General features: G+C 40.1%; 1 protein-coding gene across 1 annotated transcript in view; it reads left to right on the plus strand.

Moving 5' to 3' along the window:
- rptor (regulatory associated protein of MTOR, complex 1) overlaps positions 1-25,128 on the plus strand; it is a 177,898-nt gene that overhangs the window by 70,653 nt on the left and 82,117 nt on the right. Inside the window, 6 exon segments of the mRNA XM_031867108.1 lie at positions 497-510; positions 1,209-1,252; positions 2,088-2,093; positions 7,838-7,897; positions 19,128-19,228; positions 21,210-21,354. Of these exon segments, the coding sequence (XP_031722968.1) occupies positions 497-510; positions 1,209-1,252; positions 2,088-2,093; positions 7,838-7,897; positions 19,128-19,228; positions 21,210-21,354 (370 nt within the window).

Here is a 25,128-nt window from a genome sequence, read left to right on the forward strand (position 1 = left end):
AGAGAGAGAGAGAGAGAGAGAGAGAGAGAGAGAGAGAGAGAGAGAGGCAGAGTAAGCAAGGCAGAGTGAGTACCTTTCATTGCTCAGCTGAGCAGAAAATCATTACTGATGGAGCGCCATCTTCAAGGGATTTCCCCGCCGCTGCTATGGATGGGAGGGAATGGAGGAGGTGAGCATCTGAAAATAGAGAGACATCAGGGGTTTGCAGGGGAAGGAAGAAAAATAAACTATGGATGAAGAAAGAAAAGTGCGGGGTGCGTACTTTAGCCATGCTAGGAGAGGCCCTCTAGAGTCAGCAGGGTCAGTCAGTCTGGTGCAGTTGTTCTGTCCAGAGAGAAATATCATAAACTATTGTATGTAGTGCCATGAAATATAGTGCAGTGGTCAAAATCCATTCAAATCAAGATATACTCGGTTATGGATTGTTATGGCTTATAGTTATGTTTTATAAGCTGTCCATTTTTCCCATGTAAAAACATTTTAAATGTAAAAAAAGATATTCCAGCTGATGTCCATGTGATATAACAGAATTAGAAATTGTGAATCATCCATGATGCACCTTAGAATGATACAAATAGAAAAGAGGCGACGCACCAGCAACTAGTGGTTCATCTTTTTGTACCGAGTTGAAAACCGATGGATGACGTACACATGGAGAAACCAACAATGGTTTGGAGCACACAATCCTCCAAAACAGCTCCAGTGCTCTTTCACATAGATTCTCTGAACCTTACTGGAAGAATGAAAACCATACTTTCAAAGAAATATTCCGTCATGTGGTGTTTTGATGATTATGGCTGAGAGCACAGTCCAACATGTTGCTCAGAAATCTTCCATAGATTTTAAACTGGGTGGAGGTCTGGAGACGGGGAAGGCCATGACCTATATTTCACATAATTTTAATCAAACTATTAAGTGGGACATGTTTATTATATTTATTAAGGTTTTTTCCTTTGATTTGTCACCCGTGTGTATATATAAATGAATAGATATTTAAATAAATGAAATCCATTGTCTACCTCATTATATCAGTCTCTACAGACATACACAATCTACCTAATGATGTCATTTCAGTAGGTGACACCTGCTGATTACCGTTTATCCAAATGAACTTTAATTGAATGTCAGGCTTACAGCTGTGAGTTCAGACATTCTGCTCCTAAACCGGTGAAATCACAGCGGCAGCTGTAAACCGCTCTTCTCAACAGTTGTTCCATGATTCACTGTCGGAGCCGCTCCAGGATCTTTCTCTGTCGGTGACATCATCACTGCAGTCCTTCTCCATGCTGTTCAGTTGAAAGAGAAACTTGATCAAATTCACAAATTAAAGTGTGAATTATTTAGGCTGGATATTTCTTTAAACTGAATTGTGCTGTAAGGAAGTATATTTTAATTAGCCTAATGTGTCCAGTGTACCACTAGCAGTGCACTTTGATGCAAATTTAAAGTGATAGCCGTAATGAAGCATGCATCTATGCTGATCGGCCAGCACCTTCTCATTTGTCTTATTCATGATCAAACAGAGCACATTCATCATAATGTATTATCATTGGAAATGTTGCTTTGAAAGAAGAGCCTTTGTACCAAAGCTTAGCAGCCTGCTGCCGCTTAATGAGCTGCTTATTATGACCTTATGTAACAATAAGCAATGTGGTAAGAAGCAGTTGAAATGCAAATATTCTTTTGTTCTCATAGTCATTATACATGCTACTACAAAACGGACTTTACCACTTGGAGCATTGTAGGCAGGAAGTATGGCAACATCATTTTCCTATATTGCTAATATTTTCATTTGTTTAGTTATAGTTTTATTAATGTTATTTATTTCTATTATGTATTCCATTTGGAAGTTTATTATTGTTTTTATTTATTTGATTATAATTTTTTTACACAGCTGTACAAGTTAGAAGTACAATTTGACCCACAGAACAGCTAATAACGGCTACCAAAGCACTTGTGTCAACTGGCCCGAATATGCAGCTTGTTAATGTTTGGTTAGAGCAAACAAATCAACAACAACATTAAGGTTAATGTTCAGGTTAATGTTGGTCAATTTAAGCGAGCATAATCACATAATGAGGGAGAAGGCAGTGGTATTCACAGCTCGGGCTGTGAGGAACCTCTGAAGATTCGTTGTCTACAACATCAGGAGGATACGGCCGTTCCTCACCATGGATGCAATTCAGGTTCTGGAGGAGTCAAGACTCTTTCTCTCTCTCAAAGGGGAAGAACACTGTCGTATTTATATTTTAGATGATTTCATGGAACATACTGAGTGTGATATGTGATGTGATTATTGTAGGTCAGTGACAGAGCAGATTCACTTTGAGATCGCCCAGCAGTCCCTCCTGTACATGACTGATAGAGAAGGTGACTTGGGACAGAAGGCTGATTGAAGGAGTAATGAGCCGTGGAAGACAGCTGGCTCCTCAGGGACCAGAGGGGAAACTCTGCTCCGCCGGTTCCTCCTCCTCCAAACACCAAGGGAGCAGTGTAGTTTCTCCACAAAAGATCCACTTAATTTCCCTCATCAAAGTTTAGTATGTTCATGGCACTTTACCTTCTCCTCTCTGCACACACTAGCTTTCTCCTACTTACCGATCCAATTCAAGTTTGGCCACCTTGCTGTCGTAATAATCCTTCAATTTCCTCTTCATCTCTGAACTCCAGCCCTCATGTACTTCTGTCAGTGTGTCATCCATAGTCATTGGTGCATCCCAACGTTTGACTAGTTTCCTCAACAAAAAAAGCTAACTTACGATTTATTACTCAGAAGGTGCTCCGATCAATATTTTTGGGACCCATCACCGATCTCTGGAAGCAGTATTAGCCGATAACGATTGGAGCAGAAGAGAAACTACCAGTAAATTTGTCAAGTGTCAGTAAATGTACAGTGTATATTGCAGTTTGTCCATGAAAAAAAACTGCAGCTCCTCGATGTGCTTGAGACGCGAGCATGTACAGAGCCTGTGCAGACACATGCATAGATCAAAATGAGAGTGTACGTGTTGCGTGAGAAGTGTGAATAAAAACCACGTGTGGTACACTTGCGTGGTAAATCCATTTTAGTAGCACGTAGATAAATGATCGCGCAAGTTTTGCGTCATCTGATCGGCCTTTATAGAGACCAACGATCAAACTATTTAAGACAGATATTGGACGATAACAATCACTGGCTGATCATTCGGAGAACCCTTATTATTGTCAAAACAGTTAAAGGTGAGACGATCCACTTGGAAAGTTGTATGTCTCACCTCTACCATCCATTGACTATATGACTTGCAGGTATTTTCTTCCCTTAGTCAAATACGAAAGGATTACTATATTTTCTTCTATAAACATATAGCCTGTTCAAATTTACATTTTTGTGCTGATAATTTGTAGCCACACAAGCAGACTTGTTTCTAGGGATAGCAATATCAATTGGTCAGCCGGTTGTTTCACCACTTTGTTCCGGCCTGAAAGGTCATCAAGAACTATCCCTTGCCTTTTCAGGTAGAGGCACCTGCAGGTTGACGTGTTTGGTTTGGAGTAAAATATCTTGACAACTATTCCTCTATAGCATTACCAGACGTTTTCAGCTGTCTGGTGAAATATTTCAACTTTTACGAGATGGATCGGCGCAAACCATGGTCTCCAGAGGATGAACCCGTTACTTTGATGTTCCCTTGACTTTTATTTAGTTCTACTAAAAATATTAAAATGATTGAGAAGGAAACTAGGAAACCAGGAAACCTTTACTACCAGGCAGATTTGAGGATACTTCTGCAATTCAGCCCTTTAGGACAGACGTGTAAAACCTGTTTCACAACACAAACAAACTGGTTTTAGCTGCCATTCCAGACCTAGGGCCCTATTTTTGTTGGGCTGTGACGATCAGTGCTGTTTGGTATTTTGCGGATGTTAAAATGTGCTTCGCCTCTCTGTGTGGTATTTTATTGCTCAGTGCAAATGTCTTTAGAGTCACAACAGCAGGGAGGTTTATTCAAATGAGGTACCACAAAGATAGAGTTTTGGTATTTTATTGAAAATTGACTATTGTGAGAACAAACTTCTCAGAACCACATCTGTTTTGGACACAAATCACTTTATCAACATGAGCAAACAAAATACAAAACGCATATCAAAATTGTTTCACACTCCCCAGCAGTAGATACATTTAAATTGGCATTAAAATAGATTATTGTGGTTAAAGCAGAAATGCATGTATTTACTGTATATATGAAGGATTCTTACAGTATCTGTTGTCCACATCTGCTTTATACCGTGTAAAAAGCTTGTCCTTCAGTTCATTAAATCCCTGCAGGCATCTGATGGCAGCAGGACACATATGTTGATAAGTCTGCAGCTACCAATTTAAGAAGTGACGCACCAGAGCGCAGTGTTATTACGCACGACCGTCCACCATGTTTACCTTCATTAGATCAGGCTGCTACAAAGTAACCGCACACCTCTACAAACACCACACTGCTCTGTTATAATTTGGTATTCTGTTGTTTATGCAAGAAACATCGGATTTTTGGAGCCCAGTAATCCTGTATGTCACTGCCTCCTTTCCAACTTTCTTATTGGCCAAAGTGACATTTCATGCTGTATTCTTGAAACGCTGCTGTGGCACATTTTACGATATGACCATTTATGACGTGAGTTACAGAATAAATAAAACTGAAATGGCACAGGAATGATAAAAAGCTGGCTGTCCCCTATAACTACTGGCAGTCTGATGCTTTTTCGAAATATTTTCCAAGCTTGACTCATTTCTGAAAAGAGCTATTGTTTGTTTGACAGTGTCGTCCTTTGGGTTGTTAGAATTTACAGTACCCCTGAAGTGACAAATTTTTCCTTTGGATAGTATAAATGCAGCTCTAATTAGCAAATACTAGATTGAAAGCCTTATTAGGCCGAAGTGCATTCAGGAGGTATTTGACAAAGGCTAGTGAGTTTTAGGTGAGACCAGAATGAGGAAAGATCTAACAAAGATACTGCACAAGCCTCCATAAAAGCTCTCTCAACCGACCTCACCACTCAAACCATTCAGCCTCAGCATTTATATCCTGTTGGAATGCACTGCGGTCTGTGAAGTTATACATGCACACATCTGCATCGCCCTCTTGAGTCCGTCACAGGGATGAATTTTAGCTTCTAGCTGCATACCATGGATTGATACCAATTGTATACATCATTAGCATATTCTTACAGCAGTATCACATACTGGACAACACATTTGTCACGTTATTTACTTGCGGTACTTTAGTCTCATTGCTAAGCAGTAAACATATTCACTTGCTGTATGTTTTGGTATCGGACAACTTCTGGTTCCTGTTTTGTAGCCCGAGTAGTATCGACCGATCACGGTTGAACAGTCCACATGGAGAGCACAAGGGCCGCAACGCATTGGCCGAAATGCAGTTTTGCAATTTCGTTTTTTATGAGCTCTATAGTAAAATGGCTACTTGTCAAACAGACCGGTTGTCGAACTCGTCTCTCAACTCCGTATCCATTCTTGGATCTCAAGTTGCTAATCGGACTGTGAACAATGACCGGCACATGGAAGAGGAAGACTTGGCTCAGATAGCCGATGGGTTCATAGATTGGATGTGACCAAACACTCCCCTCTTCTCCTCTTCTCTTTCTTATCATTCTATGTTCAACCCCTGAGCGACTTTACGTCTCCTTGCACAGAGGTTGGGTGGAAACACGCTCTCGCTGATGCAACCTCGTGCTTTGTCTGTGCTCTGTTTACTTCGGCTCGTCTGTTTCTGCCAGACTCCATGTTGAGTTAATCGTCTCTTTTTATGTTGGAGAATTCCCCGAATTCCTTTTGCAGCAAGCAAAGACAAAAACATAAACAAAATATTTCATCGGTTGTTCAAATGAAATTCAAAAGTAAACAGTCTTGGATTGTTTTGTATTTGATAAAAGATAAAATACCTTTGTTCCCACCAAACGGTAAAGTGCTGGCACATATCAATGCAGATTTTGTGCATTATGGCTTTCATTAAAAAGTTTCTGATGATTAAGACTTTAGAACAATTTGTCCTGGTTCCATCCATCCTGCTCTTTGTTCCTAGAGTGCCTTGCACACTCGGGGCCCATGCTGTTCTTATAAGAGACAGTAAGTCTCTCTGGTGTCATGTGGGATCTCATTATTCTCCAGCATCAGGAACAACCTTTCAATGTGAGTGCCGTAGATTACATCACTGTTAGGGTGGAATAGTTGTTGGATACAAATCCATGCAGGACGTCTAACGGCTAACGGTGGCTTCACTTGTTGGTGGAGAAAACTGAATCACTTATACTCCATAACCTCATGATACTTTATACATGACGAGCTGAATGTGAAAGCTTTGGGACAAGTGTCAACAGACGAGATTAGTTTTGTGCAATTTTATTTTAGCATTGTCAAATTTCAACTAATTTAATTAAATCCACTGATCACTAAATTCAGTCAGGTCATATTTTGTGCTTCCTACAGTCAGAACCATTTCAGATCTCATAATCGTGACTTAAAACCTTGTAACTTAAAACCTGCCAGCCAACATTACTGCAACAGCTGTAATCTTTGGGCACCGTGGCACCTGAAACTTCAGACCTCGGAAATGGAATAAAATATTCACAACAATGTTATATATTAGTGTACAATAATAATAATAATAATAATATATAAATAGAATATAAACAAAAGAGATGACATAACAGTAAGGAATAACACAAAAACATACTTAACTAGCTTTACAGGTTAAAAGCCGATTTAAATAGATGAGTTTTAAGTGCAGTTTTGAAAGTGGCGAGTGACGGAGAATGTCTGAGGTGCTGGGGGAGAGAGTTTCAGAGGGAGGGGGTATATATCCCTCGTTTCAGGTATAATCACCTGAAACAAGGGATCCATACCTACAAAGGGAGCGGGTCCTCTTGTTCACCGTTCTGCTCTAGCAAGGGCCTTTTTACAATACCTGAAGGCCGCTGTAGTTCTCCGACACACTGGGGAAGGGAGGGGTGAGCGGAGGGTTATTCGGTTGGTTGCAATCTGCAACCTCATTGCTGGAGGCCGCAAAATCCTACAATTAGAATTGCTACAGACTTGGGGGCCGAACACACCGAAACAAGTCGCTAGAAAGGCTTCCCTTGCAAAACCATTGGTTTCCTCTCTCGTGTCACATTGTTCAGGCGGTTTTTAGTGGCTTATTAAAGTTCAAATATTCTCAACTTTTCAGCGTCAGGCGAGGAGAATGAAACAAAGCGTTCAGTAAAAGTCAGTTAAGTCAAACATTAAAGGCAGCCCGGTAACTCATGTGTTAAGCGGTGGTTCTCAAACTTTTTCCGTCATTCCCTCCTTCGGAGGAAGAAAAACAACAACTGAGTAAAAGTAACGTCATCTTTTTTTTTTTTTTTTAACGTTAATCTCCAACGCTCCAACGTACATGCACACTCACAGACTCACGCCTTCTCTCCTCCAGGCTCCTGTGCCGAGCTGTCAAGGCTCCAAGCAGCAACCTGCTGTGACTTGCAGCTGGCCCGACCTGTCAGAGCTATCCATGCACAGTAAACAATAACCCCCATGCCAGACGTTTCAGAAATATATGACTGTGCTTCCTGTTGCCCGCCCCCTCCCCTTTGACTGTAACTCACCCAAAATACACTTATCAATGTGCTCAGTGGTTGTAATCTTTAAAACTCTCATTTTTCATTTGAGTGTTTTATCTGTCGATTGTCTCCCGTAGGTCGTAAAATCTGTACTACAGAGGCCAAACGTTTTTATTGCTATAGTCTGTGAGCACCTCTTGTTTTCTGTCCAACTCTTATCAGCAGCTTTTCTTTGTCTGGTTTTCTCCCCCAGGTTTTGTATGCAGAAGAGTGCCAAGTTGGTGCCAGGGGTGACGTTAGACCTCATCGAGAAGTAAGTGGCATTCCACCGCCATCCTAAATAAACAAAAAACCGCTGTCGCAAGTCTTTGCCTCTTTCTGTCGCTCTCTCAGGAAGGTGAAGTCTAGAGAGTTCATTATCCTGGTTTCCTCGTGTCTGTCTCTCTGTCTGTCTTCCCGTCTGTCTCCTCTGTTGTTTTCCATCCTGCAGGTACAATTCTCTGCCTTTGTTTCACCCTTCACAGCCAAAGCAGCAGTAGTTTGGCAGATTTAAAGCTCCACATTTCTTCTATAAACCTCCGGGTGCCAAGCGGCTGAGCGTGGAACATCGCTTGCTCTTAGGCACACACTCTGAGTGATATTAGTACTTAATATGGATTTCATATCCAAAGTTTCAGTAGTTTCACAGAACCATCGGGGGTCGTTTTTTCTTTTTTTCTTAGCCATAAGTGCGATGAAAGGTAAAATGACACCCATAAACTAAGTTGGTTGAGGAGGTTTAAGAAGTAGTAAGTAATTCAGAAGCAGGCTGTCACATCTCTGTTGTATCTTTTTAGAAAAGACCTGGAGGTGCTAAACTTGAAGTGGCTCAGCAGTCTCTTAATAACGTTTTCTGAAAGGTGAATCATTTCTTGTCACATGCTCAGGCACAGTTTGTTAGTGCATGTACACACACATGACATGAACACACATGCACACACAGAACCTACACATCCGTACTTTCCACTCGAATTTAATTAGTTTTCGGCTGAGGGTTTGTGCAGAGACACCGTGTGCCTGTCCTGTGTTTCCTCAAGAGTGTTTGTGTGTATGTGTGTGGTTCTTAGGACTAACAGTGGTGCACTTTTACTTTCCTGTCCAAACTTGTGTTTTATGTGCTCTACTTTGGAGAGAATACTTCAAATCTAGTGCTGTAAATTCTCAAATAGTAGCCTATTTCAAATGGTCCCATTTTTATATGTATGTCGTATCGTATAAGAAACCTCCCCGTTTTTTCTTTTCTTTTTTTCCTGCTCCGGTTTAGATTTGCTGTTGTTTGCTCTTAATGCAAGCTCAACACTTTTTTTTTTTAAATCAGTTTTCTTGATCAATTTAGTATAATTTACATTTCGCAGCATTATAGCACAACATTATAGTTATGTCATACTCACCAGTCAGCTGCTCTGAGTTTCCCTTTTTTTCCACTTACCAGCTAATTCACATTTTCTGTACAGATGTTTTACACTTTAACAAATCCCTCCACAGGCTGAAAGGGAGAAACCCTTTGCTGGTGGCCTTTTAATTAGAAAAATATCTAGGAAGTGTTAAGTTTTTATTGATTGTACCTTTACAAAAATTAAAAAAATAAATACAAAATATAAGTAGAAGTGATTAACAGGGAATTAACAAATAATTGTCAGCAATGTTACTTAAAGGTCTTGTTGGCTGATGGAATAAGTGTTGCAGAAATGTAAATGCATCATCTTAGCACAACAATTTTCCCCATCAATGTGTTTTTAGCTGTTTATTAAGGACCAACTGTAATTTGTTCATTCTAGACAGGATTATACTTATACATATAATGTGCCTTGTCCATTATTTGAATACCACCTTTTATTGCAAAATATGCGGCCAGTATATTTTTTGCCCAGATTTACAATTTACAAATGAATGTTTTATTTGTGTCTTTGTTTCTGTTTTTGTTACATTTATGTTAATGGTTATTCTTACGGTTTGTTTTTTCTTTCAACTGTTTGTCCATCAAATGCCGAATCTCCAAAAGCTTTTGGATTAATAAGGAATGAAGGGACTCACTGTTGGTTTCCTCGTTACATTTAACATCTCAGAAACTGATTATTGGAGAAGTAATACATCTACTTATTTAGATTTAAGGCTTTTCAAAATCATACTAATTGATCCAGTGAGTAAGTGGATCATTTTTGGGGAGTTAACCTGTTCACTCTCAACATATTTCCTGTTTCAACAAGATTCACGAGGATTATTCATGAATTGAACAACATCTCTCACACCTCCGCGTCTTATTTGTCACTGTTCTTACTTTTTTAGATTATCTTTATCAATGGACACTTCCTTTGATTTTCTTTTCACCCCATTCTGCTTATTCCTTCTCCTCTTCTGTCAAACACCACTTTTGTCCAGGGGATAAGCATTACACAGAAAAAGCCTTCGTACTGTACATAAAACTACTGCAGGATGGGAAACCACTAGAGCCATGACGAACGCCTTTGAAGATTTTATTTTTTCTACATTCTGCCTTCTCAACCTCGCCAACATCAGTCGTTGGGTTTGACATCATTGAAGCTCGCCATTCATGCTCAAGTTCTCGTGTCCTCTTCAACTATTATTACTTGGTTCACAAGAATAAAGAATGGGCTTCTGTGGAGAGGGGGAAAAGTAATTTATGAACCGTTTGCTGTAAGGGGAGTTTTAGCACCCACAAACGTCACACTAGTTTACGGCAGAGACAGCGCCGGGGAAAGAATGCTCACCGTATCTCATCTTATCTTCCGTTTGGCATGAGTAACACTGAATAGAAACATCAGAGACGTGTGTAACAATGGTTTGAAATCAGTCTGACGTAAATAGAAAAAAGCAAACATGGTTTCTTACAAGGACAAACAAACTGTGATCTGAATTCAAAGCTACAGTCACCAATCAATCAATCATCATCAATCATTCAGTCAATCAATCTTAATTATATGGAACAAGTCATACGTCAAATGAACTCCCAAGTTCTGAACATAAAAAGTAAAAAAGAACAAATATTTAATCAATAAAACATTTCAATGAATAAAGACATTTAAAAGAGTAAAATAAAGTATAGTATAATAAAAGTATTAACTAAACCGCCAGGCTAGAAATGTGTGTTAAGATATATCCACACTCTCTGCTCTCCTCAGGCAGGCCGTTGGATAAGCAGTGGCCAGAGTGGCTAAAAGTGGCCTCGGACCCAAGGAACAACTAAGAGACAACTATCAGAGGAGTTGAGGGATTTAGTGGGTACATAATCTCTATAAACAGATTCTGCATTCACATGTAGAATTTGTAGACAACGGACCAGATTTTGGCATCGTAAGCGATCTGGTCTCCGTTTTAAGTCTGCCTCGTGTTGACCAATCGCGTTCAAGCAGTCTGGTTGAATGCAGGTAAACAGTCTGTGTGGTGAGCAAAAGAGGCAGCATACATTGCCCTAAATATAATCTCTAACAGGTATCCAGTGCAGGTGTAATGTGTGCTCCCCTTCTGGCCCTGCTCAACACACAAGCAACTGAATTTTGCATGAGTTGAAGTTGATCTACGGCTTTTTAGGAAGGCAAGAAAGTAGAGAATTACAATAGTCGAGTCTACGTGTGTTAAACCGTGCACACATTTCTTCGTATTCGCCTGGGAGAGGAACAGACACACTGGCAATACTTTTCAAGTGATAAAAGGCAGTTTTGGTCAAGTTCTGGGCATTGAAAGGTAAATAAGAGTCTATGATGAGACACAGGTTTTTATCCTTGTGCCTGGGATTGAGTGCTAGTGACTTTCATTTAGAGGTCAGTTTCTTTCTCAAAGCCTTTGCTCGAGTACCTCAGGTTTGTCCTGGATGAGCTGAAGAACGCTCTGATTCATCCAAGCATTCTCAAAGCCTCTCCAATACATTTGTGGTGGGCGTCAATAGGGCTCGTTACCTAGTCATACACAGGCGGGCTGTTCCGCTGTGTTTTATAAAAGCCTGTGCTCTTCGTGTTAGCTGACTGCTTCAGACATAGCAGGGTTGTATGTTAATAAGAAGCCTGTAAGGTTAAGAGAAAGAGTTGAGCAGCAAAAAAGTGCTGACCTGTTCCGTATTAGTCGGTATGCTCCACCGAAATTGGATTTGAGAAGTTGCCAATTCCAAACCGTATTGAAAAACTAATAAAATGTCAAATTAATCATTGGATGACCTTGAATTGAAGTACTAATGCGGAAATGTGAAAGGTGGGATTTCATATAACAATATGAAAGTAAATTGAGATTCTGACAAAAATATTTTCCGATAAAATAAAAACCACCACCACGTATCTTAAATGTGAGTCCAGATTCAAGTCTTCTCTGATAATAAATCTGATTTTCTGCTCAAAATACAATGTAAACTCCAGAGTTTGTGCATTTTACTCTGCTATAAACCACTGTTCTTCTATAAACGGAACCATAAACACATGGGAATGTTAGTACATATTTATACATCAGTAAGTGCAGCGGTACATGATTAACAGAAATCAGTATGGAATAAGCCGTGTGTTATGGTGAGGATACAGCAGCAGTGTTGATCGCTTTTGGCTTTTTAAAATGTTCTCTCTAGCAACTAAAAGCCGCTAATTTAGACGGATTAGACCTTTCAGAAAACTCTCTTGGACTTGGATGTTTACAACCGTATTTACAAGTGAGAAACTGTTAATCACGGTGACTCTGACGTGACATGAACGCAGCATTACATCTGACTAGAATAGAACATGTAGTTCATTAAAATGTCCCAATTCAGTGCTTTACTTCCTGCCCTTGATGTCTCAGCAGCCCTGAACATGACTGAAGAAGGGCTTTTCGTTTTTAATCAGTGGGGGTTGGTGGGGTCCATGATGCTTAAGTTGCGGTTTTGGTTCATTGCATGTTGTCCAGAGGGCTAAATGTTGACTCAGCTGAAGTCCCTGCCTATATATGCCTATAGAATGAAAAATGTTGCTCATAGTGATGAACCAACTAAGAATTATCACCCAACAGTGCAAATTTAAGAATATTGGACATTTGTTAGATGAACAGGAACATCACTCAGGCAAAAACTAAAACCGCTCTGATGCTGCCTTCAAATCCCTCTTGTGGTATTCTGAATAAACTCAGAGTTCATGAGTTCTGATATGTTTGCTGATGTTTTAAAAAATGGCGGCAGCCATGAAAGGTAAATTTCTGTAGCTGGTTAGTTAATATATCGTAGTCTTAGGCCAGGGGTCGGCAACCAAATAAAATTAGTCTGGAGCCGCAAAAGCTATTTGATATCACAGCTTATAAAGTTGTATATATAGTTATATTATATATACAAAAACTATAGTTTGTTGTATTTATGAAAATATAGAACAAGAATAAAGACAATTCTTGACATTTCTTTGCAATTTTACCTGATATAACAATATCAAACTCTTATGAAGAGGAGAGTTTGCTGCAGCAGCTGAGAATTCACTCTTTTTTGCTCATCTCCAGCGTGACACTTTTCAGCAAATGCTGTGTGCTTGTTCTGGAAGCATACAGGTAATTCAGCATCGTTGGCAGTGAAAGCAAATGAAGACGTCCACGCAGAGTTAAACTCTCTATTTTCTCCTGTGACTTTTCTTTTTTTGGATTTATCCATTGATAGTTTACAGAGGGCGGTGGTCTGAAAATCATGATTAGCCACCTGCAGGGAAAAGCGCTTGACAGGGGTAGAGGATTTAACTGCCTGTGGGAATAATTAACATATACGATTCTGTTCATTCTTGCTTATAAACTATATTCTCTCTGAACACGTTTCTCTTTTTGGAGAACGTCATGCGAGATAACGTCTTAGATTAGCGCAATTCTCCTGCTCTTCTTTCTATTTCCTCGTCTCAGCCCCGTGTGTCACGTGTGTGTAAACCTCGCTCGAGTCAGGAAACTTGTCGGAATACCCATATTTGATTGGCTGAGCTGCATCACGTGATGTGATTTGCAATGCATTGGTCGGTGTGTTTCCTGCACCGCCGAACAAGTGCCGTAACAGCTGAATAAGAGGCGCCGATTAAAGTTTAAACTCGGTGCCGAATATGTATAATTCCGAATTATCTATCGGTTTTTAGTTCCTGGGTCCGGATCCGGTGCGCCAGTTAGGGACCTCAGGGAGCCGCAACAGAGAGGCTAAAGAGCCGCAGGTTGCCGACCCCTGTCTTAGTCGTATAGAATTTCTCTTTATAATTATATAAGTCTGAGGAACATATTGATGTACCCAATGGCCTCATCTTTTTCCTCTGCCATTGTGCCTTTGCATTTCCTGCACTATGCTACCAGTTACTAGCTAGCTTGCTAAATTGTTGGCCTGGGTGGCTTCTAGATTCCAACAGTAGCGTCCATGATGCCGTTGTCTTGTCAAGACTTAACCATTTGAACACCAGGCATATTGTATACACAACTTTGCATGCTGTAACCACAAGTTCTATGTATGTTTTCTAAAGTGCAATCACCTAAAAGTGGTTTGTTTACTTAAAATGAGACCTTCGTATCTACATAGCGAGCAGGTCCACTTCACGGAGCTGGTCGCCATATTTCTAGAGCAAACAAGACCAGACAAACCAAACCATAGGGCCATTCACGTTTTTGCGCCTGCCACATTATTTCTCTTACACACTTGCCGCATGGCAGAAGTTCAAGGTAGTTGCTCTGTAACCTCATCGCAAGATGCTGCCAAATAGTATACACTGCACCTTTAAGAATAATTTCAACACAAGATGTATAAATATTAAATCGTGTAATCCTGAATAATTCCAGTAGTTGAAAAGTAGAACCTATTCAGTCATTTACTCAAGGGAATATTTCACCTAAGTATTAACAGTGTAACTTGCACCTTAAGGTGCACAACAAAACCCTCTCCTGGAATACATAGACCACCACAAACTGTTATTTACAACAGTGTCCAGACCATTTTTAAACAGCATGTATATCAGCTACAGCATGATGGCAATTTGTTGATTTTTAACAGTCGCGTCTCAGAGAAACAGATGCAATTACATATTCATCTGCTACTTGAGCACAACAGACAGCCCCCATCATCCCCCATCAAATACTACGTAAGCTACTGTTTTGTCTTTTTGGAAGATCACCTTAAACACACCAGCTTTCCAACTTCTGGTACAACACCACAGTTTGACATAATAAGTTAGCTGTAGCTACAACATTAATTTACTTGTCAGATGACTTTGTAGTATCCTAGCAGCAACAACAACGCAAAAATCACACAAATTGACTTTATTTGGAGGCTGCAACAGAGAGACGCAAGGCAGCTGGTTATTAGTCGGCCTTTAAAATATATCTGGGGTGATTGGTTTCAAATAGTATTCAAAGCATCTTTTCTTTTCCTTTGTCATAATTTTCTGTGTCCAAATTGCACATTTGTGCATGAGCAAATGGCTAATGGGCCGTACACTCACTGACCATTTCTCATTGGCCACGTGGTCACACATTTTAAAGGTCAAACATAGTTGGAAAGCATGTATCGAACACTCACCGCCCTGGAAATATTACAAACATTTGTTGCAAAATGTATTCAAGATAATGTCAATATTGAGTAGTTGTGTGCTGTTGATTTGTTTATTAATTTGATTATTCCTCTGTCCTCCATCCTCCATCTGTGCATCCATCTGTCTCCGCTTCCCACATACATCCAACACACATTCTGGTCGTATCCAATCAATAAAAAGCCTTTTAGATAAGAGAGTCACGACGCAGAGAGCGTGTGGATAGTTACCTGCTTACAATACACTCCATCTCCCTCAAGCTGCAGTAGCTCTCACTGTTTCCCCTCACATTCGATTTCTCACAGTCTCTCCTTTGCACACACTCATCCCTTCTTTTTCATCTCCCATGGGGCTGACACAAGTGTGGTGGGTTGATCCCTATTCACAGCCTTCCCCTGAGTCTTTCACAGCGAGTCCCCATCACCCAGGTGGGCAGGGCCGTCTCCATAGTGTGGCGCCCTGCTGTGCTTGCTCACCGGGGGTCTCTAAAGTTAGACTCCATTATTGAAGGAACCATATAACTGTGATTGCATCTCAGCATTAATAATGCCGAGGAGATCCTCTATTGATCCTGTAAGGAAATACTTTCTCTCTCTCAGAGAGATGTTGGACAGAAGAGTCGGCTTTAAAGCAGAAACCATCGGGGGGGGGAGACATCTTTGCTCCAGACAAGAGCAACAGCTTTTCCCTTGTATAGAGGACTTTGTGACCCTGTTCTTGTATCCAGACATATTCAGATTGTTTATTGACTCAGCTGAGGTGGGAGTTGGGAGTAAGGCATTAGGCGCTATAAAGCACCTTTTATATTTCTGTCCTGTCAGTATCACTGGTATCGAACAGGACACAACCAGTAAAAGCAAAGCCGGTGCCCCACAAGTAGTTACAATGCAGCTTACGATATGAGGCTTTATTTACTCACATGCCCACAAGCCTGCTTAATGTCCTACACCGCATAAAACAGCTGACCTGCAGCGCTGCACTGTGGCAGACATTAAGACCTCTGATGGTCTCGCTTACGTAAGTAGGTCATAGAGGCATCAGTTTTAAATTGAGACTGTTTCATAACCAGTTAAAAGTTCCTTACAGTAACTTTAAGTGTTGCTGTGTGGATTTTCTTCAGCTCCACATTTAACAGGCTAAATGAGTATAAAACACACTGCCCTGTTCACACATGCAGGGACTCAAATTAGCAGGCTTCCTCTTGCTTCTCATAAACCTGAGTATCAAAGGTTTGTGTGGTGTTCGGCACGTGATTGACATACTGAACTCTGATTGGGCAGTTATTTTCTCCTGTTTCCACTATATTGGCAAAGTAGTTCATTTGTCGAGGTAGGTGATTCCACGCAATTTTTCTTATTCATCATATAGTTATTTATTATCACTTTCACATAGTTCAGTTAGAGTAGAAAAAAGGCTGCTTGGTTTCCTGAGGGAATCAGAAGGCATTCACACTAACATGATTCTCTTTGGAGCTTCCAATGAATGGCAGCACTATGGTCAGAGACGTTGTGTTTGCACTTTACCTTATATGGTCACTTTATCAAATCCAATTAAATCACATGCATTTCCGGTCCAGTCATGTTTTTGGAGCTGTCCCCTTGTGATTGTGTCATATTCAACATGCCATTCACATCACAACTTGATCTACCTATAATCTGTGCTCGCATGTATTTGATTGGCTGATGCAGTTCGTTTTTGGATGCTGCTGCATTGCATTTTGGCAAAAGGCTGAGCCAGACAACTTTTTTTCTTTCTTTATAGTTCTGAACACTTCTAAATATTTTGTTAAGTGTGAACAGGGCTTATGTTTGACCTTTCAACTTTATGCCTAAAGTGTAGAGTAGAAACGAGATGTAAAGTTTTCGAGTAAATTGTACTTGTCAGAGAAGTTATAGGGCTGTATACATTTTACTCTTACTTGAGTAGTATTTTAGAGAAAACTCGTTATTTGTGCTCTGTTATATTTGTCATGTGGACATGACAAATATGGGAGTTTTGTCTAGTGTATATGTTGCAGGTTGTCTAATCAGGAGATGAATTGTCATTTAATCACTAATAAATACAGGTTTATGTTCACTTCTTTAACCATACCCATCTCTTTTTAGTAAATACTTTTGTACTCTTACTCAAGTAGTTATTTTTATGACTACTGTTACCTCTACTTGAGCACTTTTTTGCCTATGTTGACTTAGAGTTCATCAACGTGAATGAAGTGTAAGTTTTAGTTTCTGAGGAACACCTCCCACTAAAACATACTGCATCATTGATTAATAGATCAATAATAGTAACTAATAACAAAGATACATACAGACTAGCATTCTAAAATGAAAAATACAAGGTGCTTTGCAAAATATAAAATGACTTTGAATATCACCTTAACTATTAATAAAATAGCACAAGAATCCTTGCAGGTATTTTGATGGATTGACTTAAGTCTGGACACCTTTTCCAGCCTGTCAAAACGATACATCCATCAACAGTATTTGACCATCCGTTTACCAATGCACTGTCCTTTTGCCTCCTCAAATATATTACACTGGATACTGAATAAGGATATGAACTGCTGAGTGTTCCTCCTTAGTGCTGACTTGCCAAACACCTTTGGCAAGCACTCAAAAGTGCTCAGATGCTGGCTAGCCCTCATGGTTATACAGTGGGCTTGTACCTGCCAGGAGTTTCACAGCTTGCTATTATTTGTCACTTAGAGGTGGAAATGGGAGGTTTAGGGCAGGATAAGGTCAGACTCTCTGAGTGTAGTTATAAGTCATTTATTGGGCTGCTGATCAACTTTACGTGCCAGCTGCCAGACTTTGGTGATGATTACACGCTGTAAAAGTATTTTCTAATTAAGCAAGTTATGTATTATTGTATAGTAGCATATTGTGAGTTATTGTTTGATAATGTATACAACTATATTTAATGCTTCTATCTCGAAACAAAGACATGTGCGTGGCAGTGCTCCAGTGCACCAGAGACTAAATGTTTGGCAGTGACAGTGGGTGATGACATTTATGGGATGGGGAGAAAATTGGAAGAAAATACTGAAATATGTCAATGTTCTGCAATGAATGCAACCATTTCGACCCAATCATACCAGGCCTCTAATATTTAACAATCACAAGGTAGCCATGCCCGAAAGCAAACCACGCTCTACTCTAAATGGGACCATACTTTACAAAATAAACATCATGCTACAGTAGCTGTAATATGTGTTAGCCAGCTAGTGGTTTGCCCTCATCCTCCCATCTTATCTCACAGCTTTACATAATGTTCGTTAAAAGGCAAACGTCTTGATGTGGTAACGGGGATGTTCTTGTCTTTGCAACAGTGTTTACTGTCATGTTGTTTTGAGTTCTGTCTGAAACGCATTCTCCTGCTCTCATTTCCAAAGTGATCCTTCTCTCGGGTCTCGGAATAACTACAGTCTGATTTGAAGTGCAAGACTATGAGTGGTAGTTTTTGTTTAACTATTAATAAGACTACTATTTGTTTGTTTTTTCAACAATTTGTCACTTGACTTCACTCTATTATTTCTTCTCTATCCTCTCTTTCCAACTTATGGAATATGACTGAAGCAAACTGGAATGGCAATACAGAATTTGTTAGCAGAGGTGGTAAATGTTGTTGGTAAAACAGAGTTGTAGTAAGTATTGTTCTATTTAGCCGCTGCTTCTGGGATCAGTTTCTCTGTACTTGCATCTCACATACAGTATATCTAAACGAAATGCTACATTCTTTCTCTACTCGTGCCTGATGTTGCTCTGTGTCTCAACTCTTGCCCTACAGTACCTCTTGTGTGTGTGTATAAGCACACTTGAATATTCAAACTTTCACTCATTGTTAGTCTCTCTGAGTAAGAGCCTAAGTGCCTGTAAATGTAAATTTCATCAGATGTGTTGTGATAATGCTACTGGGCAGTTGCCACGTTGTGCTCTGAGTCAACTCTGGGACATACAGTGAGTGCGGCTGACACACTGCCATCTGTGTTGTGTGTGTGTGGTGCAGGATCCCCGGCAGGCTCAACGACAGACGCACTCCCCTCGGAGAACTCAACTGGATCTTCACAGCCATCACTGACACAATTGCCTGGAATGTGCTGCCTAGAGGTGAGGCTTTACATATGCAACTTGTTTAAATACATATCATGATTTTATTTTCCACAGTTACCAATCTGACAAAAAAAAAAACAGTTTACTACAACTTGGGTTTTATTTTTGTAATGCGACGAGTACTAGCCAATGAGAGGCAGAGTAGAACGGGTCTTCATGGAATGCAAATGGGGGAAATATCAATTAAACTCCCCTAAATAACTCGCTGCGCAACAGTCAATGGCTTTGACAGAGGTAATTTGGCATGCAGATGAGAGGGCACTTCAAAAAACGTTCTTACGTACTGCTAGTGTGCATTTGGTTAAGCTATTGGCAAGCATGCCTGAGAATGCCTACCCCCAGGTAAAGAGGATTCTGTGTCGAATTTTGTGTTGAATTAGTCCGTAGCGGGCTCATATGGAGGAAGAATGGACCAGTTCTAGAAGATGACCGATAGATGTAGAGACAAATAAATTTGTTTCCAGATCCTGCTACTAGGTTTTTCAGCTGTGGATAAGGAGACTCGCCCCGCCTCGGCTCCATCCACGTTCCAATTTACAGCTGACAACGCTTGACAACAGTAATAATCCCGCCCCTGGCACTGATTGGCAAATCATTGGTCCCTCCGCTGCGCTCATTGGTTGATCACTGTTTAATCAAGAATCCACTGTTTCATGTCACAATTCCAGACAAATCAGTCGACCTGAACTCAAACTGAAGTGAAGCGTTCTGGACCCAGGTTATCACTTAAGCTCCTCACAAACCTATGGGTGACTACGTCCATGTTTTATACAGGCTATGGTAAAGACACGCCAAAGTTTTGAAACTGTTTTAAAAACAGTCTTTATTTCAATATTTCAAAAATGAAATGACCTCCGTCTTTCAGCTCACAGGGAGCCCAAACTAGGGCTCCTTATAAAAAGAGTAGTGAAGCATCAGCAATACTAAAACTTTGAGATGATCCCTAGTGGTTGAAAATAGCAAAGGTGTTGATATAATAAGCCAATAGTGCAGGTTGGCTCCTCAAATGGAGATTAATTGTGTTTAGAGTGTCTAGCACAGTAACAGGTGGTATCATTTTCACTGTGATTTGGAGTCCGTAAGAGCAAGTATGCACACACATACACACTGATCAAAACTCTACATGGTGACTAAACATGACTAACCATTACCCACAGACCCTGCTTGCCCTGTTAACATTACTGAATACTGAAATACTCTTCTTTTCTGACAGCACATACACTTTCTCTCATCGCTCACCTGTCTCTTGCATGCAGTACACATCCACACACGAGGAGGCACATCCACACACACGCATGCACGCTCACACTCCCCTGAGACAAACTGTACCCCAGCTAGAATAGAAATGTGACAATGCTGATGGCTGCCAAAGCCTTTTAAACCCTCGTGGCTCTGCTGTTAATGAAGCAGCCCAGAGAAAATCCCTGTAATAAAGGCACTGCACACTTAATCCACACACACACACACACACTGTTGCCTCTCTCTCTCACACACACACACAAACACACACACACACAGTAGCACAAAAACTTCAACATTTAAACAGCAGGCAAAGGAGTTGTCAGACACTGTCTCTCATATAATATCCCTGACACACACACACACACACACACACACACACACACACTGACTTCCTCACACAAACAGGGGAATCACAATCATAAGCCAGAGATTGGCATGGCATTGGCCCGGCCCCATTAAAGAGAATTAGTGAATGCATTAATGAGCTGATGGAAATGTGACCACAACCCATCTGCATATCACTGTCCTCTCTATTCTGTAAGCATACACACAAGCTACCCTGTTTTTCTCCGAAGTGACCAGTTTGCTGTAATTAAACTTCTTTCTTTTACTGCAATTTGATTTTCATTTACTCACTCAGCGCCCTATTTTCCTCTCTTGTAATCCCGTCTTTTATTCATTCAGTACCTCTTGTGAGTCATGATGGATAATTTCTTTTCTGTCTTTCTGTCCTTAGATTTGTTCCAGAAGCTGTTTCGCCAGGACCTGCTGGTGGCCAGCTTGTTCCGCAATTTCCTGTTAGCAGAGAGAATAATGAGGTCGTACAACTGTACCCCGGTCAGCAGTCCCCGCCTGCCCCCTACATACATGCACGCCATGTGGTAAGACACACAAGCAGAGCCCGGTGCTTGATTTCCTCCACACAGATGCCATTGTTTTGTAGTTAGTCGTGTATTCTAAATGGTTACTTTTAAACAGCCATTTAGAGATAAAAAAATGCATTTAACTTGGCCACTTGTGCTCAATTGGCTAATATGCCTTATTAGCCCAAAAGTTATGGCCTCATTTATTGTATGACAGCGTAGTTTGTGTTTCTGTGGGTATTTAGTTTGGTTTTGTATTTTGTCTTATTTCCAAAGGTAATTAGAAAAACAGACCATGTTTTGCCAGTGTGACATATTTATACCAGTGCTTGCAAATCTGCTTTACAAAGCTCAGTAATACACATACTCACATATATGAATATCGATCTTGACGTTTAGCCTAGCTTAGCATCTGGAAGCAGAGGAAGCCAGATACATTTTTTAAGTTGCTTTTTGTTATTTTACAACATGACAAAACATACCAATTTAACAGTTGAAAGGTGTATTCTTCCTCACATTATTTCTCATTTACACCGATCGTTTCAAGTGAAACAAGGACAAAAATGGTCCATCACCCATTTAAACACACATGCCAGTGTATTATGGTACATTTCCCCCATATTTCAAGCCACATATTTCATACTAAACAGAAAAAACAAATTAACTGCTTTAATTAATCTCACAACTCAAAATAGATGGCGTTGAGGAAGTGTGAGCCAAAACATGTAGGTGTTTTATTTGCTTCTGCAAAGCATATGCATACACCTCGTTCATGCTAAGTATAATTTCCATGATTTCGTTTCTTGGTTATTTCTGTATAACCAAGAACCTGAATGCCATGAATACACACACAAGACAATATGGAGTAACGGCATTGCTGTTTCTTCAACCGCCCACACACACACATGCACGCATAACCCGCAGCCAAATATGTCCATCTTTGACTGAAAGCTACAAAATAACACCTGGGGTATATTAAAGGACTCTGTGAGGAATGTTGGTAAACTCTAGCTGTGGTCGACTTGGCAGATTTAGCTTATAAACAAAATATAAACCTTTACCAGTCTACAAAAAATATAATATTTGTATTAGTAAACAATAGAAATCTAAGAGTTACAGTGTTGTTCCTTTTACTCTCACATTTTTTAAGTTACTTTTTGTTCAATTGTGAAAAAATATCAACTTTAGTTGTTAACACACAATTACAGTACCTTGTGTTTAGAGTGCATACAAACTGACTTGGAACATTTTATTACAACAACAAACACTTTGAAACAATTATCCTGATGGGAAAAAACAAACAAAATGTACCTGGCAAATATGTTTATGTTTTCACAGATAGAAAAAAAGTAATAGTTTTGCCAGGACAATTTTTCTATTTGTTCCCACCTGTTTCAAAGATATAGGAAAATTAAAGCTAGGGTTGGTAATGTATATTTTAAAAAAATATATACATTTTTCATATTTTATTTACATCCTGACAGCAATCAATAAATCTAATGCTCTGACAAAAAAAGAGGAAGACATTGGATGTCTGTTGCTGTCTAAGGACTGTAATAAGCCCCTTCAATCATTTCATTTGTCCCGAATGAAATTGTTGGATGGACTACAGGCCTACTTAGCTGCCTTCCTGTCTAACTGCAAGGACTCTGGCCGTGCCCTCACTGCCCGTTGCCGGAGTCTTCCACAAGCTGCTAGCACAATAGTTCATTGTTTACGTTCATAATGATAATGTTAGAGAGTGGCTTTGAAGGACGGGCTGTCAGTGTTGCTGACATTCTTGCCAGAGTCTTTAGGAGCTAGTGCTGCTAGCTACGTTCATTGGAAAAGAGTTGGCATCACCAGGCTGGGTTTTTTGGTTGGATACTTTAAAAACCTGGCATACTCTTGCTGGTTCCTCCAATGTTGCCAACCCCAGATTTAAGGCACTTAGAAAGGTTTGCTGGCAACAACTTTTTTTTCACCTGTTAGGTCATAAACACAGGAGAGAGAACCATTTAAATCAGACTTAGAAAATGGTTCACCAGACTTTTTTTTTTTTCTCACTTCCGTAGAGGTTCTTGCACTGTTTTACAATTTACTACCATCTCCCTGATTTGACCTCAATGTATTCTCATTACTAGATGTGTATACAGACACACGGAGGTGCTGAAAAGCCAATTATCCCATCATCTATCTCCCTTTAGTTACGCAGATAATTCTCCCACTATCTATTGTTTCTCTTCTTGGTCGTCTATAAATGCATTCCCCCATCTCTCCCACTCATTATCTGGCTCCTGTAAAAAAACAAATAAATAAATAAAGGTCTCTTCGCCTCGAGGAGCGACTTGTTGTGCAACACCCTGACATCACTCGTTATAAAGAACACTGCTCCTTGAACAAGCAATAGTCTTTCTTTCTTTCTCTCAACCATTATTTTAGATTGTGGGTATATTGCAGTGTTTACCGCCAAAGAAATTGGGAGTTGCACTTTGTTTCACAGCACATGCAGTATTAAGGTGGACAGAAATAACGACAGAGAGGTGTTTTAAGAGGGTAGGAAACAAGACTGAGAGAACGATAAAAACGAGGATGGAGAGGGTGTATTAAGCAATTTGGGGGCTCGTTGATCGATGCTAGTGCCCAAACACAAACAGCAATTGTTATTCAAATGGAGCAGAATAGCGGAGAGCTTATAAAGCCAAGGCTGATTAGTCCCTTGTGGGCAGTTAAAGTGTGGGTGTGCATCTCTTTTTATATGTGTGTTTGTGAGTGCGTGTCGCTGCACCACTCTCTGCATGGAACAGGGAAAAGAGCTTAGTCAGCCACCAACTGGTCCCCTACACTCCTCTGTTATCGGCCGTCCCCTCATCTCACACACCATGCACACTAAGACAGACAGGTTTTGGTGATGAGTTACTCATTCGTATTGGCAGGCTCATTCGAGTTAATGCTGTCATCACGAATGGTGCAGCAGCCTCCTCCCTGTGAGCGTGTCTTTGCTGATTTGGCTGCTCTATCTGCTTGTTTCCTCATCGCTGGATTACATAAACTCCAATACAGATGGATATCTGTTTGCAAAATTTCTGCACAGGTTCCAATTTCAGTACTTCAAGTTTTGAAACCTAAAAAAATAACTTTGTAATCTTTTGTTGTTGAAGGACAGCTAATTTGGAGACTATTAATTACCTTTCTTCTGTCATCTTGATTTTGTAATGTAAATGAAAGGCTTATTTTAAGATTTCATTATTTCAGTGTTTTCTATATCTGTGGATACCTCGATATGACCTAAACATTTACTGTGGTACAAAATAAGCAAAAGATAACATCCAGCTCTACCTTCAACTGTTAAATGTCTTAAAATGTCTATTGCATCGCAAGAAGAAACAAAATGTACGTATTTCATTCGGTAACGTACTTAACCTACATAATACCTCACCAAGTAGCTTTGTTTGGATTCATAATGTTAACTACATGTCTAAAGCTGCGACAGTAATCCTGGAGAAAATAGGCTTTCCTTGAAACATTGTTGAGAATGCAGCTTTGTTGTTTGGGAACGTAAATTTTAGGAGACGGGGTTGTAAAAGAATAAAATGCAACACATAACAAATGCAGGCCTAAAGAGAACAAACTGATAAAATTTTACTAAAGGATGGATACAGAATCAGCAGCTATACAAGTTGGGTATTAAGTGGCACCACTAGTTCATCACGTAGACATGTGATGGAGAGATAACAGGCTTCCTTTGAGAGGAAATCATTTGCTTGGCAGTGGTCAATCCAGAGAACACATGATGTGGGCACCATCACAGAC

The sequence above is a fragment of the Anarrhichthys ocellatus genome, unplaced genomic scaffold (genome assembly GCF_004355925.1).
Source record: "Anarrhichthys ocellatus isolate YVR2014 unplaced genomic scaffold, GSC_Weel_1.0 scaffold38, whole genome shotgun sequence".
NCBI classification, from domain to species: Eukaryota; Metazoa; Chordata; class Actinopteri; order Perciformes; family Anarhichadidae; genus Anarrhichthys; species Anarrhichthys ocellatus.